At 34.4% G+C, this 20,443-nt stretch overlaps 1 protein-coding gene across 1 annotated transcript; it reads left to right on the forward strand.

The window, feature by feature from the left end:
* The first annotated feature begins 7,244 nt into the window (after positions 1 to 7,244).
* LOC116199457 lies at positions 7,245 to 7,711 on the forward strand. The gene is made up of 2 exons (XM_031529803.1): positions 7,245 to 7,487; positions 7,577 to 7,711. Exons 1-2 carry the CDS (start codon positions 7,245 to 7,247, stop codon positions 7,709 to 7,711), a joined length of 378 nt encoding a protein of 125 aa, XP_031385663.1.
* Positions 7,712 to 20,443: the final 12,732 nt, after the last annotated feature.

The following is a 20,443-nucleotide window of genomic DNA, read 5'->3' on the forward strand; positions in this document are numbered from 1 at the left end:
CTACATCAACCTTCATAAAAGCCTTCATATCATTTAATTGAGCACCCGAGATGTCTATGGCTGTTCTTTTTTTTTTCTTTTTTTTTCTTTTTGAATAATATGTCGCGGCTTATTTGGAACCGAAAGAATGTTAAGAAATCCCAAGTTGCTTTTATATGTTAATTCTATCTTTATATGTAACGTAATGTCGAAAGTCCTACCTATAAAATACTCCGTGTGACCACTCGATTTTGTGAATATTATATTACTAACTATTTACAATTTTAGTACCTTTTTTGTTCTTTGTCATAAAGAATGCCCATGGACCTAATTAGCCAAAATGGAATTGAAAAAATATAGGAACACGAGAACTTTTACAGGCGAGAAATAGAATGGAATTTCAAACCTTGACTCTTAGGTGAAAGCGTGTCCCACTCTACTATATTCCCTTTATTTTTTACATTATCTAAAGTTAGACATTGATAATTTATAATAGTACTTTTTTCTCAATTTTAAGAGGTAAAAATTATAGAAATTTCGGTCTCAGTATTACCATAAGAAATAAAAAAAGAAAGGAAAATTGGGATTTCAATTCAACAAGTCATGAAGTTTAGTCTTCTAGGACTGCTCGACTTCATTGAACATCGGAAGTATATAAAACAATCTGAACGAAGGAATATATACCTATAATAAAGCATAACTGCAAATGTATATGCATAGAAGGATGGAAGTAATGTCTAGTGTGACTCTCATGTTCCTTTATTTCATTTTCCTAATCCCCTATCAAGCCCATTGGCCACCCTAGTGACCAAAAATTATAATTTCTCAGCCATTGAGCTTGAGTCCAATGAGTCCATCTGGAAGTCCTCCTGATTCTTTAGTTTGGCAAGGCTTCGTCTCTAGTTCTACATTATTTCCTTAGGACTATCTACCTTATTGATTAGTAAGAGTAGGTCTTAGTTGTCCATCTTGACTGGATATGATAATTTTTAATTTTATTTAAGATCGATATCCACAAAATAAAAATTCTTGTAGTATCCCTCCTAATATTTCTTGTCTAAATAATATCTCAAATGCAAATTTATCTACAGATAATTCTCATCGTATATGTATTTATTTATTCATATGGCAATAGTATAAATCGGGTAACGATATGATATTTCAACCAAGAACTATCGAATTTCACCTTGGATGACCTGTAGTATCCAAATGATATATTGTTTTTCACCATCGAGTCTAAAATATTAGGATCAAATTTAGTTCGGTTGTCATATATTTTAAATATTGAGGTAGCAAAACTTGAATTAACCGTAAATTTTTTGCATCTTTAATATATATATCATACTGATTGACAACGAATAACGGTATAAGCAAAGGCATTTATTTCTTTTACGGGCCATTTCTATAAAACATTTATTTAAAAAATTCTGTTCTTGATATTTGTTCATCACTTTTCCAGTTGTTTTCTTGCAATATTTATTTCAATAAATAAAACTATAATATGTGAAGTAGCCATATACGTAGATGGAGAAAAATAGTTTTTCCGCGTGCAATGCACGCGATTTTCAATTAGTATATAATCCAAAAGGAGTATATTTTGTACATATGAAAAAGGAATCAATGTATATATATGTAAAGATCATAAGGTTACAATAATGAAATCAAAATATATGCATATATATAATACAAACAAAATATATTGTTATATATGCCAAGGAATTAACATATACATATAATCTATATTAACTATAACTACTCAACTAAAACCTTATGAATAAAAATCTTCAACGGAAAAGAATGAAAAGAAATATTAAGGGAAAAGAAAACAATATTATAATTAAGAAGACATTTTGGAATTGAAGCCTTAATAAATAAGAGAAAATATAAAAAAAAAATCGATTAGTCATTCGTATATTCAGAAATCAACATCCTACTTCTAAAGCTCCATATGCATATAAGGATAAAAAGAAAAATTCATAAAACAAAAAAAACTATAAAATAATAAGAATCATCATCATAATGTATAACTACTCAACTCAAAGTTTATGGAAAAATCTTCAGCGGAAAAAAATGAAAAAGAAATATTAAGGGCAAATAAACCAAAAGAGTATTACAATTGAGAAGCCAATTTGGATTTGAATTAAAGATCCTATTGAAAAGTCAAAGTTAATGTTATAGGATCAGTTTCAAATATTAAAAAAAATCAACAAAGTGAAAGTTAAAAAAAAAAATTGGAGACTCTCACATGTAATTCTTTGTGAAAAATCATAACAAATGGTCAGAAAGAAAGAACAAATCTAAGAAAAATGAGGGGAAGTCTTCTTCATTAGGATATATTGGAAGTCTTATTTATGATTATTTCAATAAGAACATGACGACTTAAAATATATATTTATGTATTATAAGCAATGAAATCATAATTGAGAATATAATATGTACTAACATAAAATGAAATAATATCATAAGTAATCGTAAATGTAATCCCATGATTTATTTTCCAAACAATATATACTTATTACTAGCATCTTTATGTAAAAAAGGAAATATATTTATAAATTTTCTTTTGGGAATCGCCTTACATATGGGTGTATGGATATATACAAATATAAAATTTACATAATTAAACGGATAAAAATATATTATGAATATATACTATTTTTATATTATAAAAGAATATAAAATTTTTTTATTAAATAAAAGAATGACGTGGCATCGCGAGAGAGCTTCTTTTTTATTTTTGATGATATGACTGTATGAGAATTCAGCTTGGGATTTTATTTTTGTATACGTGTTATATATATATATATATAGATGCTAAATATATTTAGTGTTCATGTCTTATATAATTATTGCGTTCATCCATATTGCAAGAAAGTTTGAATTCGCCGAGAGCCGAGACCTCCAATAAGACCCTCCAAAGCCATCCAATCATTAATTAATTAAGAGAATCACTCCTCAATTTTTTTAATTCAATAAATGACAATAGTAAGGCGTTATGTATCTTCATAATTACTCATCGAAACGTGATTCCGTATATTATCATTAATCATTGCAAGTCCTAATTTGTGTATACATATAACCAAGTTACATTTCTTTTAGGAAAGACCCATCCGAAAAATCAAAAGTCAAAGGAGCCATGGGATCAATGAATAGATTTTGCTCTCTGATGATATTCCTCGTCGTCAGCGCTGCACTATCGACTCTCAAACCTGTGGCTGCACAAGTCGACTTCATGAGATGTGCAACTGGAATAATTGACAAAGAATGTGCACATTTCTTACGGAGAAGGGTGGCTTATAATACGGGGCTTCCACCACCTGACGACTGCTGCACTGCGCTTGTCGAGATTGGGAAGCCCTGCCACGATGCGTTCACGCATGTATGGCCTTCTTTGACATTTCTCTATTTCCCTTTGATTACAAACCGGTGAAATTAGTTTCAGTAAAATAATTGTCTTTTTCTAAGCAGTTTAAGCTTAAGAAGCACGACTACGTGGGGACCAAAGCGGATTTGCTTCGGCGGAGCGATGAAGTATGGAATGAGTGTGTTAACGTTGTGAAGTTCGTCTTCCCTCCAGCGGAGGCTCCTGATCATTTTTATTGATCGTATGATTCACTCAGAATGAAATCTTCCACCTAGAGGGAGTACGACATATACATGGATCGCCTCATGACAGTCGTTTTCTAATTCCTTCAAGTGATCCATAACTTTGTAGTCCTTGAGGGTTGTAACTGCTTATTGGATGATAAATTAGATTGGAAAAGTATAGTCAAACCCCGATCTATAAGAAGTTTCATTGATATATATGCATCAGATCGTTTTGTCACTGCGGATTGCTTTCACTCATTATAACTTAATTTGTAAGTTATTATGTGTGATAATATTGAGCCAAAATGGGACGATATTGTATTTGTCGATTAGGCTCGAGTGCTCTTTCATCGTGGCCTGCAAATCCTTAAGGAGACATGATTCAGAATAGGCTATATAACGAGAATCGAGATTAAGAATGCCAGAAATGGAAATCAGAATGCTACCCGTCCACGCTAACCTGTGGAGGTTAACGTTTGTTGCACCTTAGGATTTTCAAAAAAGAAAAAAGAGAAAGGAACTTATGTCTTCTCCGCGATGGAAATTCTCTATGTTGAAATGCGAGAGGGCAACAAAGAGATTTTATTTTACTGAGTTCGGTTGAAGAATAATATTATATCGAAAATTAAGTGTCCCACATCGGAAAATAAAAAAGAAAACTTGGAAATATGAAAGGAGGCGTTGAAAAGCATTGGATAAATGCCTGACTATTTGTAGGTTCGTTGCAGATTTAGCAAAATAGATAGATAACTGCTTTTTAATCATATCAGATTTTATTTAGTTTTGAATTTTTTTTTTGTTCATTAGACGAGGCCGAAGCCTAGAAAATTAAAAGAAATAGTTTTGAAAATCTTCGCTAATTGACTTTTGATATCGCATTCTAACCTATTTTAGCTTACCGTTTTCTTATGCAAGATTTTGCTTGTTGAAGATAATTCAATTGAATCAATACGATTGGTGAATCAATGTAAATGAATTTGGATGGTCGCAATATAGCCACCTTGTCAGATAGCTAATAATGTACGTTAGATAGCCAGCCTCGACCACTAGACCTTGTTCAAAATATCATCGATACAGGTTAGCTGGAGGCCAGCAAGAGAAACATGTTAGGGTCTATATATTTGTCGAGGTTCGACCCACGGTAAATCATGTCTTACTGGTGATAGGTCGACCCTGACGAATTATAACATTGAGCTAGCGACCGCGACCCCTGGGAAAAACCCCCTTTTTGCTAGGCGGCGTCTAGAACCCCTTTATTTCATAGTACATTATCAGTAATGCACGAGAAATTCTGACCCTTACTGAAACCTATAATTTTCTTTTTCCGGATTCTTTAAGTGAGGGAAAAGGAAAAAAATTTCTTCATTCCTCAACAAGCCCTTTATTTTTCAACCATTAGCACGGCTAGAAATTATTTCGGAACACTTCTAGTTACAAAATAATGAACCAGAATGACTTAAAACATTTATCATATCCATCACATATAAGTAAAATGTCTTATAAGATACCTCCAAAAAACGCCGCGCCCGTGTTATTACTTGCGACAATTTTTAGAAAAAGAAAAAGAAGAATGATCAGATGGAGATTATGCTTATATACTATGTTGATAATTTTTCTATTTGATAATTTTGGAGGAGATTATGCACGAAGTTAAGTTGGGAGGTATTTTCTCTGAGAAAGGAGAGAGCACTTAGGCCATTTGTGTAATCGTCAAGATAAAAGGTGCGATGGAATTCCGATTATCATGTGTTTCGACAATCCACGATATAAATTGGGTTAGAAATTAAGCTTGATATTATTATCTAATCCTGGTCAGCGGTGGGTTAAAAGTGGACTGAGATTTATCCTTTTTTTAATCTAAAATGACATTAATGCCCTAATTATGTTCCAAATTTTCCAGATCTACCATAGGAATGGAAAGGGCACAATGGTGCTCAATATCGGCCACCACCACCCCAATGAGGTCACCTATGACCTCTACAAGGCAATTGTGGTCGATGTGCGGCGACCACTGCTGCGGATTCCTTGAGCCCCTCCCTCTCTCTCATTGAAGAAATAGATAAAAGGAAACGCACGGTGGTGGCCCAACACCAGCCACCATCATTCCAAGCAAGGTTGCCATTGACCTTGAGGCTACAAGCGAGGGAAAGAGGGGCTCGCGATTCCGAGGCAGTGGCTGCCCAATGCCTGCCACCACTGTCATGTCGAGGTCAACGATGACCTTGTCGAGGCGGTGGTCGCCGTCGTCGGGCAACTACTGCCCTTTCTCCTCTAGCTTTGACTGTTCTTCGACTATTAAGATTTTCTCTTTTAAAATTCGAAGTTATTTTATTTAAATTTTTAAAAAAATATTAACTATTGGACATGTAAGTCATTTCACATTCTTTTCCCAATCCGAAACCATGAAATAGACCAAACATATATATTTTAGGATTGCTTTGTTTGGTTTGTTAGTGTGATTTTAAAATCACATTTCGACTTAATTTTACCAACAATAAAACAAAATAACTCATACAAAGTTAAAGGGTGAGCCTCATATATAACCATTTATATAATTCTTTTTTAAAATCAAAATCTGATTTTAAAATGTTACTTACAAACCAAACGTAGCATGAATATTTACGGAATTCAAAATCCCCATCTAACTCTCATTCCTAAGTCGTTGATCAAACATGGCAACTGAGAAATTGAGAGTGAGGGTGAGAGTGTGAGAGAAAAGTTATATTGTTTTGATAATTTGCTTTTTTTTTTTTCTGTTTGATAAATTTGGAGAGAGATTATGGGATAGTTGAGAGCTGAGATTTTTTTTGGTGATAAGAAAGTTTCATGAGTTTTATACAAGGATAAGAAATAAAGGACACATAATTTTTATTGATGAGTACCGAGCCATAAGACCTTTTGATTTTAAGTCGGTGCCTTATATAACTGTACTAGGACTCCTCCCTCCGAGGGGAGAATCATTATGGGTATGTTTGATTTTTTAAAAAATTTTCAACTCTACTTAACTCAACTTCATTTATTTTCAATTCAACAATACAATAATTACTTTTTTATTTTTTAACAATTCAATTCAATTTTTAATAGTAAATTTTCTCATCGTTCATTATTTTTTTCACAATTCAACAACATAATCATTACTTTCTCTCAACTATTCATTACTTTTTCACACTTTTTTCTCATAATTCAATAATACAATCATTACAAACCAATTAAAATCAAAACTCAACTCAATTCAAAAACCAAACACATTCTTAATATGTGAAGGAAGATTGAACACGTAAGTGCATTGAGAGTGAGGGTGAGAGAAAAGTGGCAAGAAGAGGACGGAATATTAAGTGAAATGAATTTTACACCCTAATCGAGACTAAACCACTTGAGTGTTGGATTAAGTTCAATACATAAGATTTCTGATGCACCCTCTCGCGTATCGCTGCTATAATATGATTAATTTAGCAAACCTTCCAATTATTAATTAAGAGAACCACTTCTCAATTTATTTTTTTTTTACATTTAATTAATGACAAAAGTAAGACGTTATGTATATTCATCATTACTCATCAAAACATGATTCCAAATATTATCTTTAATCATTGCAAGTACTAATTCGTGTATATATATACCGGCAAGTTACATTACTTTGAGGAGACTCATACAACATATCAAAAGTGAGAGGAGCCATGGGATCAATGAATAGGTTTTGCTCTCTAATGATACTCCTCGTCATCAGCGCTGCACTATTGACTCTCAAACCTGTGGCTGCACAAGTCGACTTCATGAGATGTGCAACTGGAATAATTGACAAAGAATGTGCACATTTCTTACGGAGAAGGGTGGCTTATAATACGGGGCTTCCACCACCCGACGAGTGCTGCATCGCACTTGTCGAGATCGGGAAGCCTTGCCATGATGCTTTCACACAGGTAAGTCATTTTTTCACATTTCTCTATTTCCCTTTGATTACAAACCGGTGAAATTAGTTTCAGTAAAATGATTGTCTTTTTTTAAGCAGTTTAAACTTAAGAAACACGACTACGTGGGGACCAAAGCGGATTTGCTTCGGCGAAGCGATGAAGTTTGGAATGAGTGTGTTAATGTTGTGAAATTCGTCTTCCCTCCTGCGGAGGCTCCTGATCATTTTTACTGATCGTATGATCCAATCGGAATGAAATCTTCCACCTAGAGGGAGGACGACATGCATGGAGCGCGTGACGACAATAGTTTTCTAATTATTTCAATTTGCAGTCCTTGAGAGTTGTAACTGCTTGTTGGATGATGAATTACATTGGAAAAGTATAGCCAAACTCCAAGAATAATAAGTTTCATAGATAGGTACGCATCAGATCGTTCTGTCATTGCTGATTGCCTTCACTCATTATTATTTTAATTTGGAAATTATTATGTATGATACTATTGAGCCAAAACGAGGTGATAATGTATCTTCGGTAAGGCTCAAGTACTCTTTCTGTCAAATTATGGTCTGGAAAACCGAAACTGGCATGAATCAGAAGAGGCCAGATAACGAGAATTGAAATTAAGAATGCCCGAAATGGAAATTAGAATGCTACCTGTGGAACTTACATCATGCCCAACAAATCCTACGTTGGTTGTGCAAAGGGGAATTTATATATAAGGCCCAATGACATCATAAACAACTAGTATTTTTGGGATACGAACCGTGGTCCTTACAAGTTAACATTCGTAACTTGGAATTTCAAATCTGAGATTGTTTTGTAGCTGAGTGAAGAAATAAGAAAATGGAACTTTTGTCTTCTCTGTGATAGATATTCCTAATGTTTATATGCGAAAGTGTAACAAAGAGATTCGTGATTGTTTTGGTTGGGGAAATATATTCTGTTGAGTTTAGTTGAAGAATAATATATATTGAAGGATTGGTCCTCCCATGTCCGAAAGTACAAAAAAAAAATCTTAATAAAATATGAAAGGAGAAGATTTCACCAGTTATTGGGTTAAGTTTCTGGGTTAGATAAGTGCCTAACTATTTGTAGGTTAGTCGCTAATTTTGCAAAATAAATTTACTGTTTATTAAGCACACCAGATTTTTTTTTTTAGATCTAGAAATCTTTACTAATTGACTTTTGATATCGCTTTGCGATTCATTTTAGCTTTCCGTTTTCCTATGCAATATTTGCTTGTTCAGGATAATTCAGTTGAATCAATGCGATTGGTCAGTCTAGGTAAATGTATTTGTATGGTCGCAATATAGCCAACCCCCTCATATAGCAAGCCAGCAATGTACTTAATATTTTCGATCTGCCCCATGATTATCCTTAAGTCCAATGGATCTAACTAATGTACTTCGAGGCACGTCGAACCACTCAGGGGTAAAGTGCCCCCAATCAATGGATTTTTTTTAAGTGTCCTTCATTAGATAGTGTTTTTCAAGCTGACTCAAATAAGATGGCAACTAACCTGGCCGACCCATCGGGCAAATGATCTCGTTGTTATACTCAGACCTGTTATTTCTAGAAAATATTTTTTCTTAAAGTTTTTATCTAGAAAATTTAGATGAAGTTTGGTATTTTGAAAATACTATACAAATTAGAATATATGCAATTTTTCCTTTTCAAATTTTGGGCCGCAAAGCGTTCCACTTCCAGATGCTTCATTTTTCTAATTTTTCAATTTTTATTTCCACTTTTTGTGTGGTGTTTTTAAACCCGGCAAGGTATCGAGTAACCCGGTTAATCAATTGGGTAATTTCGGATCACTTATTCCTTAAAAAAGTATCTTACTATTCTCTAGAGAAATTCTTATTTATTCGGGGTTTTTACCTAAAATGGCTCATGGTTTGTCCGTTTTGTCAAATCTATCATATACTTTTTTTTTGTCAAATCTATCACATGGTTTACTTTTTGCATCAAATTTATCTCGGCGTTATCTTTTCCGTCGACATCTAATGGCCGTGCTGAAGTAGCATGTGGAGAGATAGTGGGCCACACTTGCCACGTAGGCACCATGTCAGTACGGCCGTTAGATGTCGATGGAAAAGATAACGCCGAGATAGATTTGATGCAAAAAGTAAATCATGTGATAGATTTGACAAAAAAAAAGCATAGGATAAATTTGACAAAACGGACAAACCATGAGCCATTTTAGGTAAATACCTCTATTTATTCCATATACAAGAGTTTCCTACTTCTTTCATTTTTATGATTACTATATACTAATAATGTCACACCATCAGAAGGTTGCCTGTCCGGTCCACGTCGAATTCAACTCCCACTTTTAGTTTTCGAAAAATAATAATGATAATAATCTTGTGATCTATGGATGCAAACCTCTAACGTTCCCAATTAAACATAACGTCACATTTTTCATCTCTATCGTATACAAGATTTTTTTTTTTCTGTTTTTTAATCGATTACTATAAGATTTCACTCTATGCATTTTTACTTTATCCTCTATATCCATTTCATCTTTTTTTAAAGAGTTAAACATAAAACCTATACTTTATTTTCTATAAAAGTAACAATTACAGTATTACTTATTTTTCATTCTCAGAGTTTTCTCCTCTATGTTATATCTTTCTATTAATTGTACACATTATTTTTTGTTATAAGTAATATCTTTCTCACTCTATAAACATAAAAAGACACAATTATGAAAATAGATTCCATGTTTAATTTCTTATTCATAAATTTATAAAATGCAAACATTTTTATTTTCTTAAACTATATCATGTTATTCTTTATTTAATATTATTGTAGACTTTCAAACCTTACATATTCGTGCATGCTTTTTAAGAATAAAACTATAGGTTTTATACTCAAGAGTCAACCCTTATTTAGCATATTTAAAGCAATAAATATGTCTATTGTTGAGTTTAAATTAAAACTCACTTTGAAAAATCAAGAAGAAAGACGTGGGCATATAAAAGGAATGAGTTTCACCAACTATAAACATTAAAATTGTAGAATTGAATCTGTGTTTATAATAAGTTTTATTCCTCTTTATTAAATTTTCATTGGGCTTATATAGACCTGGGTTTATATGCACTTAAAAATTCAAACTGGTAAGTGGTGGTATCAAAGTCTCATATAAATTCATAAATATTCTTTTATTTTTCTATGTGGTATTATAATTCCTAACACCCGTCCTCACGTGTAACGTGTGGTCTATTTCTGCCTACACGTTGTTACATGCCCTTAAATATCCGCCCCCAACAACTGACCTCGAGCCGGGCTCATCTTCTTTGCTCGAGTGAGGGGGACTAATACGAGGCGCTCTCTTGGCTGCTCTCGATATTGGGTCGGCGTAGTGTGAGCCCACGTGAGCATGCGGAAGTGGAACCCGCTCTGATACCGTATTAAATTTCAATTTGGCTTATACAGGCTTGGGTCCATTTCCATTTAAAAATTCAAACTAATAAGTGGTGGTATCCAAGTCTCATACAAACCCATGGATATTCATTCATTTTTCTAATGTGGGATTAACATCCTCAACACCCGCCCTCACATGCAACGTGTAGTCTATTTTTGCCTACACGTTGTCACGTGTCCTTAGATACTCGCCCTCGACTACTGACCTTGAGTCAGGCTTCTCTTTCCTACTCGGGCGAGGGGGGACTAGCCACGAGGCGCTCTTTTTTGCTACACTCGGGCATACTGGGCTTGGCGCGGTGTGAGTTCCCACACGGGCTCGCGGAAATTTAACCCGCTTTGATACCATGTAAAAATTCTCACTTAGGCCTATACAAACTTGAGCCCATCTGCAACCAAAAGTTTAAACTGATGGTTACAGGACCCAAGTTTCATATAAGCTTGTGGTTTCTTTCTCAATTTTTCCATGTGTGATAACATATCTCAACACCCGCCCTCACGCGGCAATATGTGGTTCAACACGTGTCACGTGCCCTTAAACACCCATCCTTAACAACTGACAATGAGACAGACATCCTCTTCTGTGCTCGTGCAAGAGGGGACAAATATCAAACTAGTCTCGAGCTCCACACTCGGGCCTAACTAGAGGTGTACTTTTAGCTACCTCGGAACTAGATCAGGCCACTCTTTGGCCCAATTAACATGAGGCGCACTCTTGACTACCTCGAAACTAAATATGCGTGGATATCAACTGAATTGACATGATAAATTATACTAAATTTTAATAGATCGAAAAATCCTAAGCTCGAGTTTAGTGTTAAAGGAAATTCAGTAAAAAATAATTATCAAATAATGATTATGACGTTAATATATCTAGAAAGTTTTAGAAATTTGAATGAGTCTATATAAAAGGAACATATTTAAAAAATATATACAATTATACATATAATTTCGTATCCTTATGCTAGAGTACACAAAGAAAGTAGAGATTGTCGAGATATGTAGATGTTTAGATTTTATAAATAGAATTGCTGCGTCATCTAGTATGTAAAATTATTGTAGCTATATATAAAATATAGACCGGTAAAGAAGAGCAGTCATCGTATGAAAAAATCATACCACCATGTTATATTTTGAAGGTTTTTTTTTTTATATATTTGATTTTTTCTATTATTTGAGTTTATATAATAAGATTAATTGAAGATAACAATGATAGTTATATTATAATAAGGAATTTATTCTTTATGAATTCATGAACACTCCAAACCCATTATCTTATGATATTATTATTGTTAAGAAATAAAAGAAATAAGAAATATTACTTTCTCGATATCGCATATATTTTTTTTAAAATTATTTAAGGCAGTTTTTGCACCGGGCAAAACGCGGGCGTAAGTATAAGAGATTGTTTTAGGATGTGACCGTGAAATTTTTCAATTTAATTCGTTCATCTTCTCGTAATTTCACCTCGCTATGGTGGTCATTCGACGAACTCTTCTAATAATATGTAACAGTCGCGCGATAATCTACAAAATTCGTTTCAATTGCTATTATTATGAATCAATCATGATGGGGAAACTAACAAGTAAGTTATTAACATATTAATTACTCCTCAAATCCGCTGGATATTCATTCCATCATCAATCATTTAGAGGCTTTCTTCATTAACGATATACAAAGATGTGTATATATACACACACATATAATTCTATTAGATAAATTAACGAGAGCTTCAAGCAACAATGGCAAAGAAGGACAATCTCCTCTCAGCAATCGTCACGTTGCTGATAATATGTGGGGCAATTTTCGTCGAGGCAAAGCCGATCCCTCCACCTTGGGTAGGGAAACATCTACCTCCCGAACCAGTGAAGGGCCTTTGGAAGTTCTTGAGGCAGTGCGGAAGGACACTGACTAATGAGTACGGGCAGATGGTATATGATTGTGTTTTCTATGCTCGGGATGACATCACGAAAGACTGCTGCAATAAGCTTGTAAAGATGGGCGAGAAGTGCAACAGAGCAGCAGCTTACGGGCTCTCACGTGTCCCGAAATTTAGACCATGGAGGGGGAATATCTATGAGAGGAGTGTTGAGGCTTACAATATCTGCCTCAAGGGAAAGGGCAAGCCTCTAAAGCCCTGAGTTCATCTCGAATTGGTTGGCCATATTTTTCATGATTCCATGGGCGTAAATTGTTCTAGTGGTGGTCATTGAGGAGGCTCACATCTCACAGTTTGGAGATCGGAGAGGAGTGATTGCCTGCTTCGGGGCAAAGGGTGATCCCAGTACTAGATTATAATATTTTATTTAATATTGAAATATATTTTAAAAATTCTGAAACTTTCAACTATATATTTGGACACTATCTAGACAAAAAGATCCTTCCCGAACCATGAATGTTGTAATCCTGTAGAGCCCAAAATGCATAGGAGAATTTAACTCCATTCCAAATTGCATGGGATAACATCGGAATCCGAAACCAAGATTTTCTTAGCGATGTAACTGCAAATAGAACAAAGAAGAACATACCTGGAAAATTCACTCCCTTTTAGCAATTCTAGAGCAAAAATATGGGAAAATATAAATAGTTGCCAAAAGATATTTAGTAACTGGCTCAAGCTTAAAGTACTCCCAAAACCTGATTGGTAAAATGACTAAAACATTTAATACTACAGATGCATGCGCAAGGAAAGAAATCCAAAGGAATAACGGTGTGTTTGTTTTAACTTAATTAAATAAGTGCTTCAGAGTTAGTTATAAGTCAGTCATAAGGGAAAGTGCATGGAAGAAACAGAAAAAGATAAGAAATGAAGTTCTAAATTACTTAATTATTAAGTAAAAAATCAATTAATGAAATAAATAAAAAAATTTGACTTAATAAAATAAGTTATTTTTCACTTACCGGTACTCTTTGCTCCTCAGAAAACTTTTATCATCCTTGTCCTTCCTCTCCACCTCCCATATATTTCATCCCTTAACTAATTAAGTGTTTAATTTTTAAGCACTTGATTTATCAAACACCACCTAAGTCAAATGAATTAACTTAATTTGTCAAAGACGTAATTTGGATCAAAGCAAGATGCCTAATTAGCAATATAGATCTGTTGAGGACTTGTTAGAGGTGAGAACGTTCGGAAGTAAAAGCAATTTTCAATCTGAAGAGAAAGTTTCACAGCTCAGCAAATATAAATGGCAAAAATCTTGGTAACGCCTGTTTTGGCTGCCAACATTCAGTTGAATGTGTAGAGACACTTCAAAACCTCGACCAAGTAGATTCACTTTCTCCCTCTACAGTGTCCCTCCTCTTCTTTTTTTTTTTTAAAATATTTTGCATTTTAATATTTTAATTGTTTTTATATTATATATTTTGCCAGAGTTTGCAAGTTATAGAAAAAAAAATAGAGAGAGAATTAGGATAAAAAATGGTGTGAAGAGTTTCGATGTCAATGTCTGACCTGGAATATGAATAAAATGGTGCAATAAAAAGTTAAGTTCTACAATACATTATTGAAGGATAGACACATAAAAATGGAAGCTCACTTAGTATATAGAGATAAATAATGATGATAGCGTGACCAGTAACCGTACTTTTCATGAACCATATTTTGGCAATGAAAAAAGTTTAACTGAAGGAAATATTTAAATGACAGATAGAGCAAACCTTATAATAACATCAATGACTAAATCCTAAATTTTATCACTTTTCATGCTTAATTTAGCAAAAAGGCACTACTTTGGAATTCAATTTAGCATGAGCTACCAACCTAAGATGCTTTTAAGTTTCCCTATAATTGTGCTGCATACTACACAAATATATATATATATATATATATATTTGTAAAATAGAAAAAAAGAAAGTGAAGATTCATTAGTTGATAACTAATATGTGATCAATTACGGCATCATCAAACAACAAGATAATCAAAAGTGATGGCGTGTGTCCGAGGGTAATTTATGACCAACTTGGGGTTAGATTAGTTCGATTATTTGGGACCGGTTTGGAGTCACCACTAAACGTTTTCATAGGCTGGTAAACCACATATTTAATTCATTATGGGGTCATGACACTAACTACCTAGGGATTTAATTGTTGGTCTTGAACTAGTGATCCGAATTCGGGAGTTCTATTACGATCCTATCGCTCGCAAGCAATAGTCTCGGAGGAATCGATACCACAATCCTCTAGTTCATTTCTTAACTTGTCAATTTTAAAAGTGTAAAGTCTAATTGTTTCATCCTAAGGTCAAGAGTCTTATTCGTGTATAATGTATACAAAATACGAATTACAATTTCAAGATGGGCTTCCATTCATTCTTTACAATTACCCCAATACATCCATTCATAGATCCATGTACATTCACCATTCATTCATCACATACATCACAATTGGGCCAAATGGGTCTTGTTTGGCCCAATACCATCAAATGGGCCAAGTGAATTCCTAAGACCAAAGTGGGCCTGGGGCCCATAAACCAAGATAGGCCCAAGGCTCATAGCCCAGAAAATATTCTAAGTCCAAATCCTAAGTCTAACCAAATTTTATTTCATCTTTTATCTTCTTGAAATTTTTTCCAACTTTATTAAGCCAAGTGATGTGATTAGTCGAATTAAATCCCAAGGATAAGAAAAGTCCTAATTCTCTCAAGGCTAAGATATAGCATTTTGCAAAATTAAACCTAGGACTTCTCTAAACCTGGGACGTCTCTATGTGGGTGAATTAGTGACCCAATTCCTCATATAACTAAGCGTCGAATTTACATAATTAGCCAAATTGAACTTCAATTAATCAACTAAACACCCGATTGACATTTAAACCTCAAAAAGGCATTTCGGGCCAAGGCAAAAACACGAGCAGACACAAGCAGAGATTCACTGATTCTAATTATTCAACCCATTTTAACTAACGTAATCCAATTGGAGCCAAATTCCTAGACCGCCATGAGCTTAGCCAACTAAATTAAGGCATTTTCACCCAATTAAGCATCCTAAAAAAGAACAAAATTAGAGTGTTCTTGGGAAGACCGCAGATGCAATCTCTTTGGAAGGGGTTGCACCTTAAATTGCTTAAAATTAACTCAATCTACATATATATGTATTTGAAATACTCCTAAATCACATACGACAAGAAGTCTCGGTTCTTTAAACGAGAGCCATTCACCAAGTATTTTCAAGCATTGCCGTAGCACCTCATTGATTGTCCATTTGACTTCCTTACATCAATAAATAGCCTAAGTTTATTTTTTGGATGAACAGCCCGTATTTATTTCAGTCAAGTGTTATTCCATTTTCTAATTTCAATCCCTCTGTCTATTTCTTCTTCTTTTATCTTCTTGCTCTTTGAATATTTAGATTTTTCGACTCAATTCATGACTATCAATCTAAGATAAATGCCGAAACATCTACCCCTAAAAATACATACATATATATATATATAAATGTATATAAATGTACGTGTATTACTTCAAAATATTCTGAAACTTATTGATATTTCATCTCCTCTATCATTATCCATTATTATTACCAATGGAATTCACAAATTTAATATACAAAGTACCAACGAAAAGTAAAAGTACACAAGTACTTGCGCTGCGCGCGAGCTACACAACTAGTACCAATAAAATAACAAACCTTTTCTTGGATTTAGTTGCTACTCACAGTGCACCAACAAGAAACAATTACGAGACCACGAGGTGGCATATGATAAGCAATGATTATTTAAGCAGCCACACGCATGGCAACGGTTTGTAAGAAAAACGGAACGTGTCCGTAGTTACATAAAACATGGAGGTACCCCCACAAACATTGATAAATACAATATTAATTGAGTAATTCAGAAGAAAAATTAAAGTATCTTATGAATAGGATGAAACGCACGCCCAGATGAAATTATGCCCAGTCGCCCCAGTCACACATCCAATCCGCCCAGCAATTACGGCCTGGGCTCCTATCCATGTGAAAACACAAGTCTTCACATGCAGCTTTGCATTCCTCCCAGGTCCCCTTCCCCTTGGTTTGCACCATACAACCGGGCGTACAGGTGTCCACGCACTTGCTCGCGTTGCCCGATTCAGCAAGAGCTATCAGGACCAATGCTAAGATAAAAGACGCAAGCGTTGTCTTCTTCATTGCCATTTGATTTCTTTGTTTTCTTTTTCTCTTTTTCCCTTTCTATGAAATCTGAAAGGCCAAAAACAATGACGACCTTATAAAGAGGATCAACTCTAATAAATATATCATAGGTCAGTTTCTTTTTTGGCCAAATCATAGGTCAGTTAAGATAAATAATTATGATGAGTTATGCATTCCGTTTATACTTTGATTTGCAAAAAAAAAAAATGTTTTGTTTCAATAGCCAAATTCATTGGGGTCAAAATTATGAAAGCTTTTAAAAGGAATAACAATATTAACAAACTGTCTTGCAAAGGTAAGAAAATAATTTGAAGTCATTAAAATATAGGAGCAAAACTGACATATACTTCAAATTAATAAATGGAACTTTTTTCCTTTTTTCTTTCCAAAAGATTTTTCTCTGGAATTAAGTGAAATTTCATAAATACAAATTCGAAATGACAAAAATTGGCAAACACACAGAGGACTTAGAAACAAAAATTGATCATGGGAACAATTTTTTCTTGCCGACCCGATTTCTAGTAGACATCAATCGCGTGACATGGTTTGGCATGGAGATTGGATAAGTTATGTCCTACCCTCTTTTAACCATTTGAAATTTAAAAAATAGAGAGACTCCACTAATCCGGAACATCTTGATTTCACTCTTCACATATAGAATAGGAGAAACGTCAATTTTCATATTGCAAAAGGATCGCACCATGTCCATCAGTTAGTGTAATAGCTTGAATCCATGGGCATCTCATGTGAAGGTAACTTGTTCGATCAAAGGAGCAAGTATTAAGTAAATTACATGTCTTTAATTTGAGTAAATTATACATACTCCTAATAGTTAACTTTGAAATCCTCCTACTTATCAAATCCTACTAACAAAGACTTAAATTGTAATGTGCACACATTCAAGGGCTATTTAATATATGTGAATGTTTTGAGAATTCTTTTTCCATTACAGTAGAGGCTTATAAGAGAGTTCAAGGAAATAAAAATCTATATCTATTTTTAAATAGAGGGGCATTGATGTATAGTCCCACAAGTGAGAATCAAATCCGAAACTTTTTCATTCCTAAGCAAGGGTGGATGCTACTACAATACGCCTTCTTTCTCGAGTGTTAGGAGCATTATTAGGCGCACCTTTATCGAGTGGTGGGAGGATTTTGCATTTCCGATAATATTAAGATACAATAATAAAAAAGTAAATAAATAAACATTTCATATTAACCATTTATTAAATTCAAGCTCAGAGGCAAGAAGGAAAAGAAACACAGGAGTGGCAAAGAACTCTGACCCATATCCTGGTGTTGGTAATAAAGATACGTGACTGTGCAGTTTCAAGGGGTGAACAATGGTATTTATTTCTTCTTTTTCTAGTTACAAGGGAGGTCTAGTCCTAGTGTTATAAACTAAAAATACTAATAGCTAATAAAAGGGAATGGATAGTCCCACCGAGTATCGAACCTGAAATCTATTATCAAGTGAGATTGTGCACCGATGGCGCTATACCTTCTTATATTTATTTATTTATTTATTTATTTATTTTCAAGTATAAGGGAGACCCTTAATTTCTTTTTTTTTCCTCAAAAATAAAGACGTGTAGGAAATTTAATTGCAAGATTAATTCATTCGTTATGCAAATCTTTTTCAATATACGTATAAGCATCATATTGGGCATGTCTGAACAATACACGTTTAAATAAAGTAGGATAAACCACCTAACTTCATTGTCACATTCATGCACGCCATGGCCACATGCAGTGCTGTCATTCTCGATGGTTCTCAACATTGCTTTTCGAGTGACTGAATATATAAGTATCAACATCTTTGTATACTCTCCTCAATGATGCACACAGCGGACTTGAATTTCTCCTCATGGTATAAAGCACCGTCTAATCTCTGACTCGATGGGAAATTTAAAATCCACTGCAGAGAGGATACAAGGATGTTGCTAATTGCATATTGAATAACTATTGTCGTTCAAAAAGCGAATGAAAAGGAATGACTGCATTCCATGCGGCCATGGCGGGTGACTATGAAGATATGATGCGGTTTATCCTAATTTATTTATAATTGTATCGTACACATATGCACTATATGAGTGCAATTGGCCGAGATACTCGTTTTTGTTTTATTCTGGAAATGAAGACGCCTAGAAAAAGATAACTAAACCGGAAGCTAAGACGTACGTTGCAATATGATAATTACTAATATAGCATGCTTCCAATAAAAAGTTACATGAGTAATTCTTACTTTCAATTAATGATAAACCGTTACATATCTTCATTGATCAGCTAAACCTGTTTCCATTAATTTATATTCAATCATTGCAAGTCGGATCCTAATCTGCACACCTATATATAAATACCAAGTGATAGTTCTATCAAGACAATAACAAAGTTTCATAACTTTATTAGAATAGAGTCATCCCAATAAAGCGAAAGAGTGAGAAGCCATGGAATCGTTAAAGGGGTTTGCTCTCTGATGATCCTCCTCATCATCAATATAGTTGCACTGTCCACCACCTCAATCCTGTGGCTGCACAAGTTGACGTCAAGACATGTGCAGATGGAACAATGACCAAACAATGTGGAGAGTCCATCCGTTTGAGGGTGGCTATGAACGTAGGGCCGCCACCAACAAAGATTGCTGCGCAGAACTTGTAAAGGTCGGGAAGCCCTGCCACGATGCATACGTGCAGGTATGTACGACAATTTTCTATTCTCATACTTCTCTATTTCCCTTTGATTACAAACTAGCAATGAATAAGTTTCAGGAAAACACATCTCCTTTTGTGGATGAAGTTTCACAATTAAACATTATCTCTCATCATTAGGAACGTCATCTTAAGGTCCATGATTTTGTGGGATCCGCTGAAGATTTACTTAAGAGAAGCGACCAAGTTTGGACTCAATGCGTTAACTCCATTCATCCTCCCGCTCAGGCTCCTGCACATTTCGACTGATCATATGATTGGGCCATGACAAATGGAGTCTTATATTGGAGGAAGTACGGTATACACGGGGTGATGACATTTTGCTTTCAAAAAATTCGTATGGGGCAATTCAATTGTGGTACTCCTTCAGTTGTAATCGCTTGTTGGATGATATTTTGGACTGGGAAGTTAAGTCATAGCCCAGCCAATAAAAGATTTAGTGTTGGATATCAGACTCGCTCTCCCGCATAAGTTCATTGCTTGCTTCACTAAATTTTTTTTCTTTCATATAATATATATAATATATATGGAAATCGATGCGATATATGACATTATATATTGAGCCAGAACAGGAATACAATTGTACATCTGTTTGGGCTGCATCTCAAAGCATAATACTTCCATTTGGTTCATCGGTTCACGTGAAACAGAATCGGAACTGATATTGGAATTGGATTTGAAATCGAAATTGGTGGAATTAG

Source organism: Punica granatum, chromosome 3 (assembly GCF_007655135.1).
Source record: "Punica granatum isolate Tunisia-2019 chromosome 3, ASM765513v2, whole genome shotgun sequence".
Lineage (NCBI taxonomy): Eukaryota > Viridiplantae > Streptophyta > Magnoliopsida > Myrtales > Lythraceae > Punica > Punica granatum.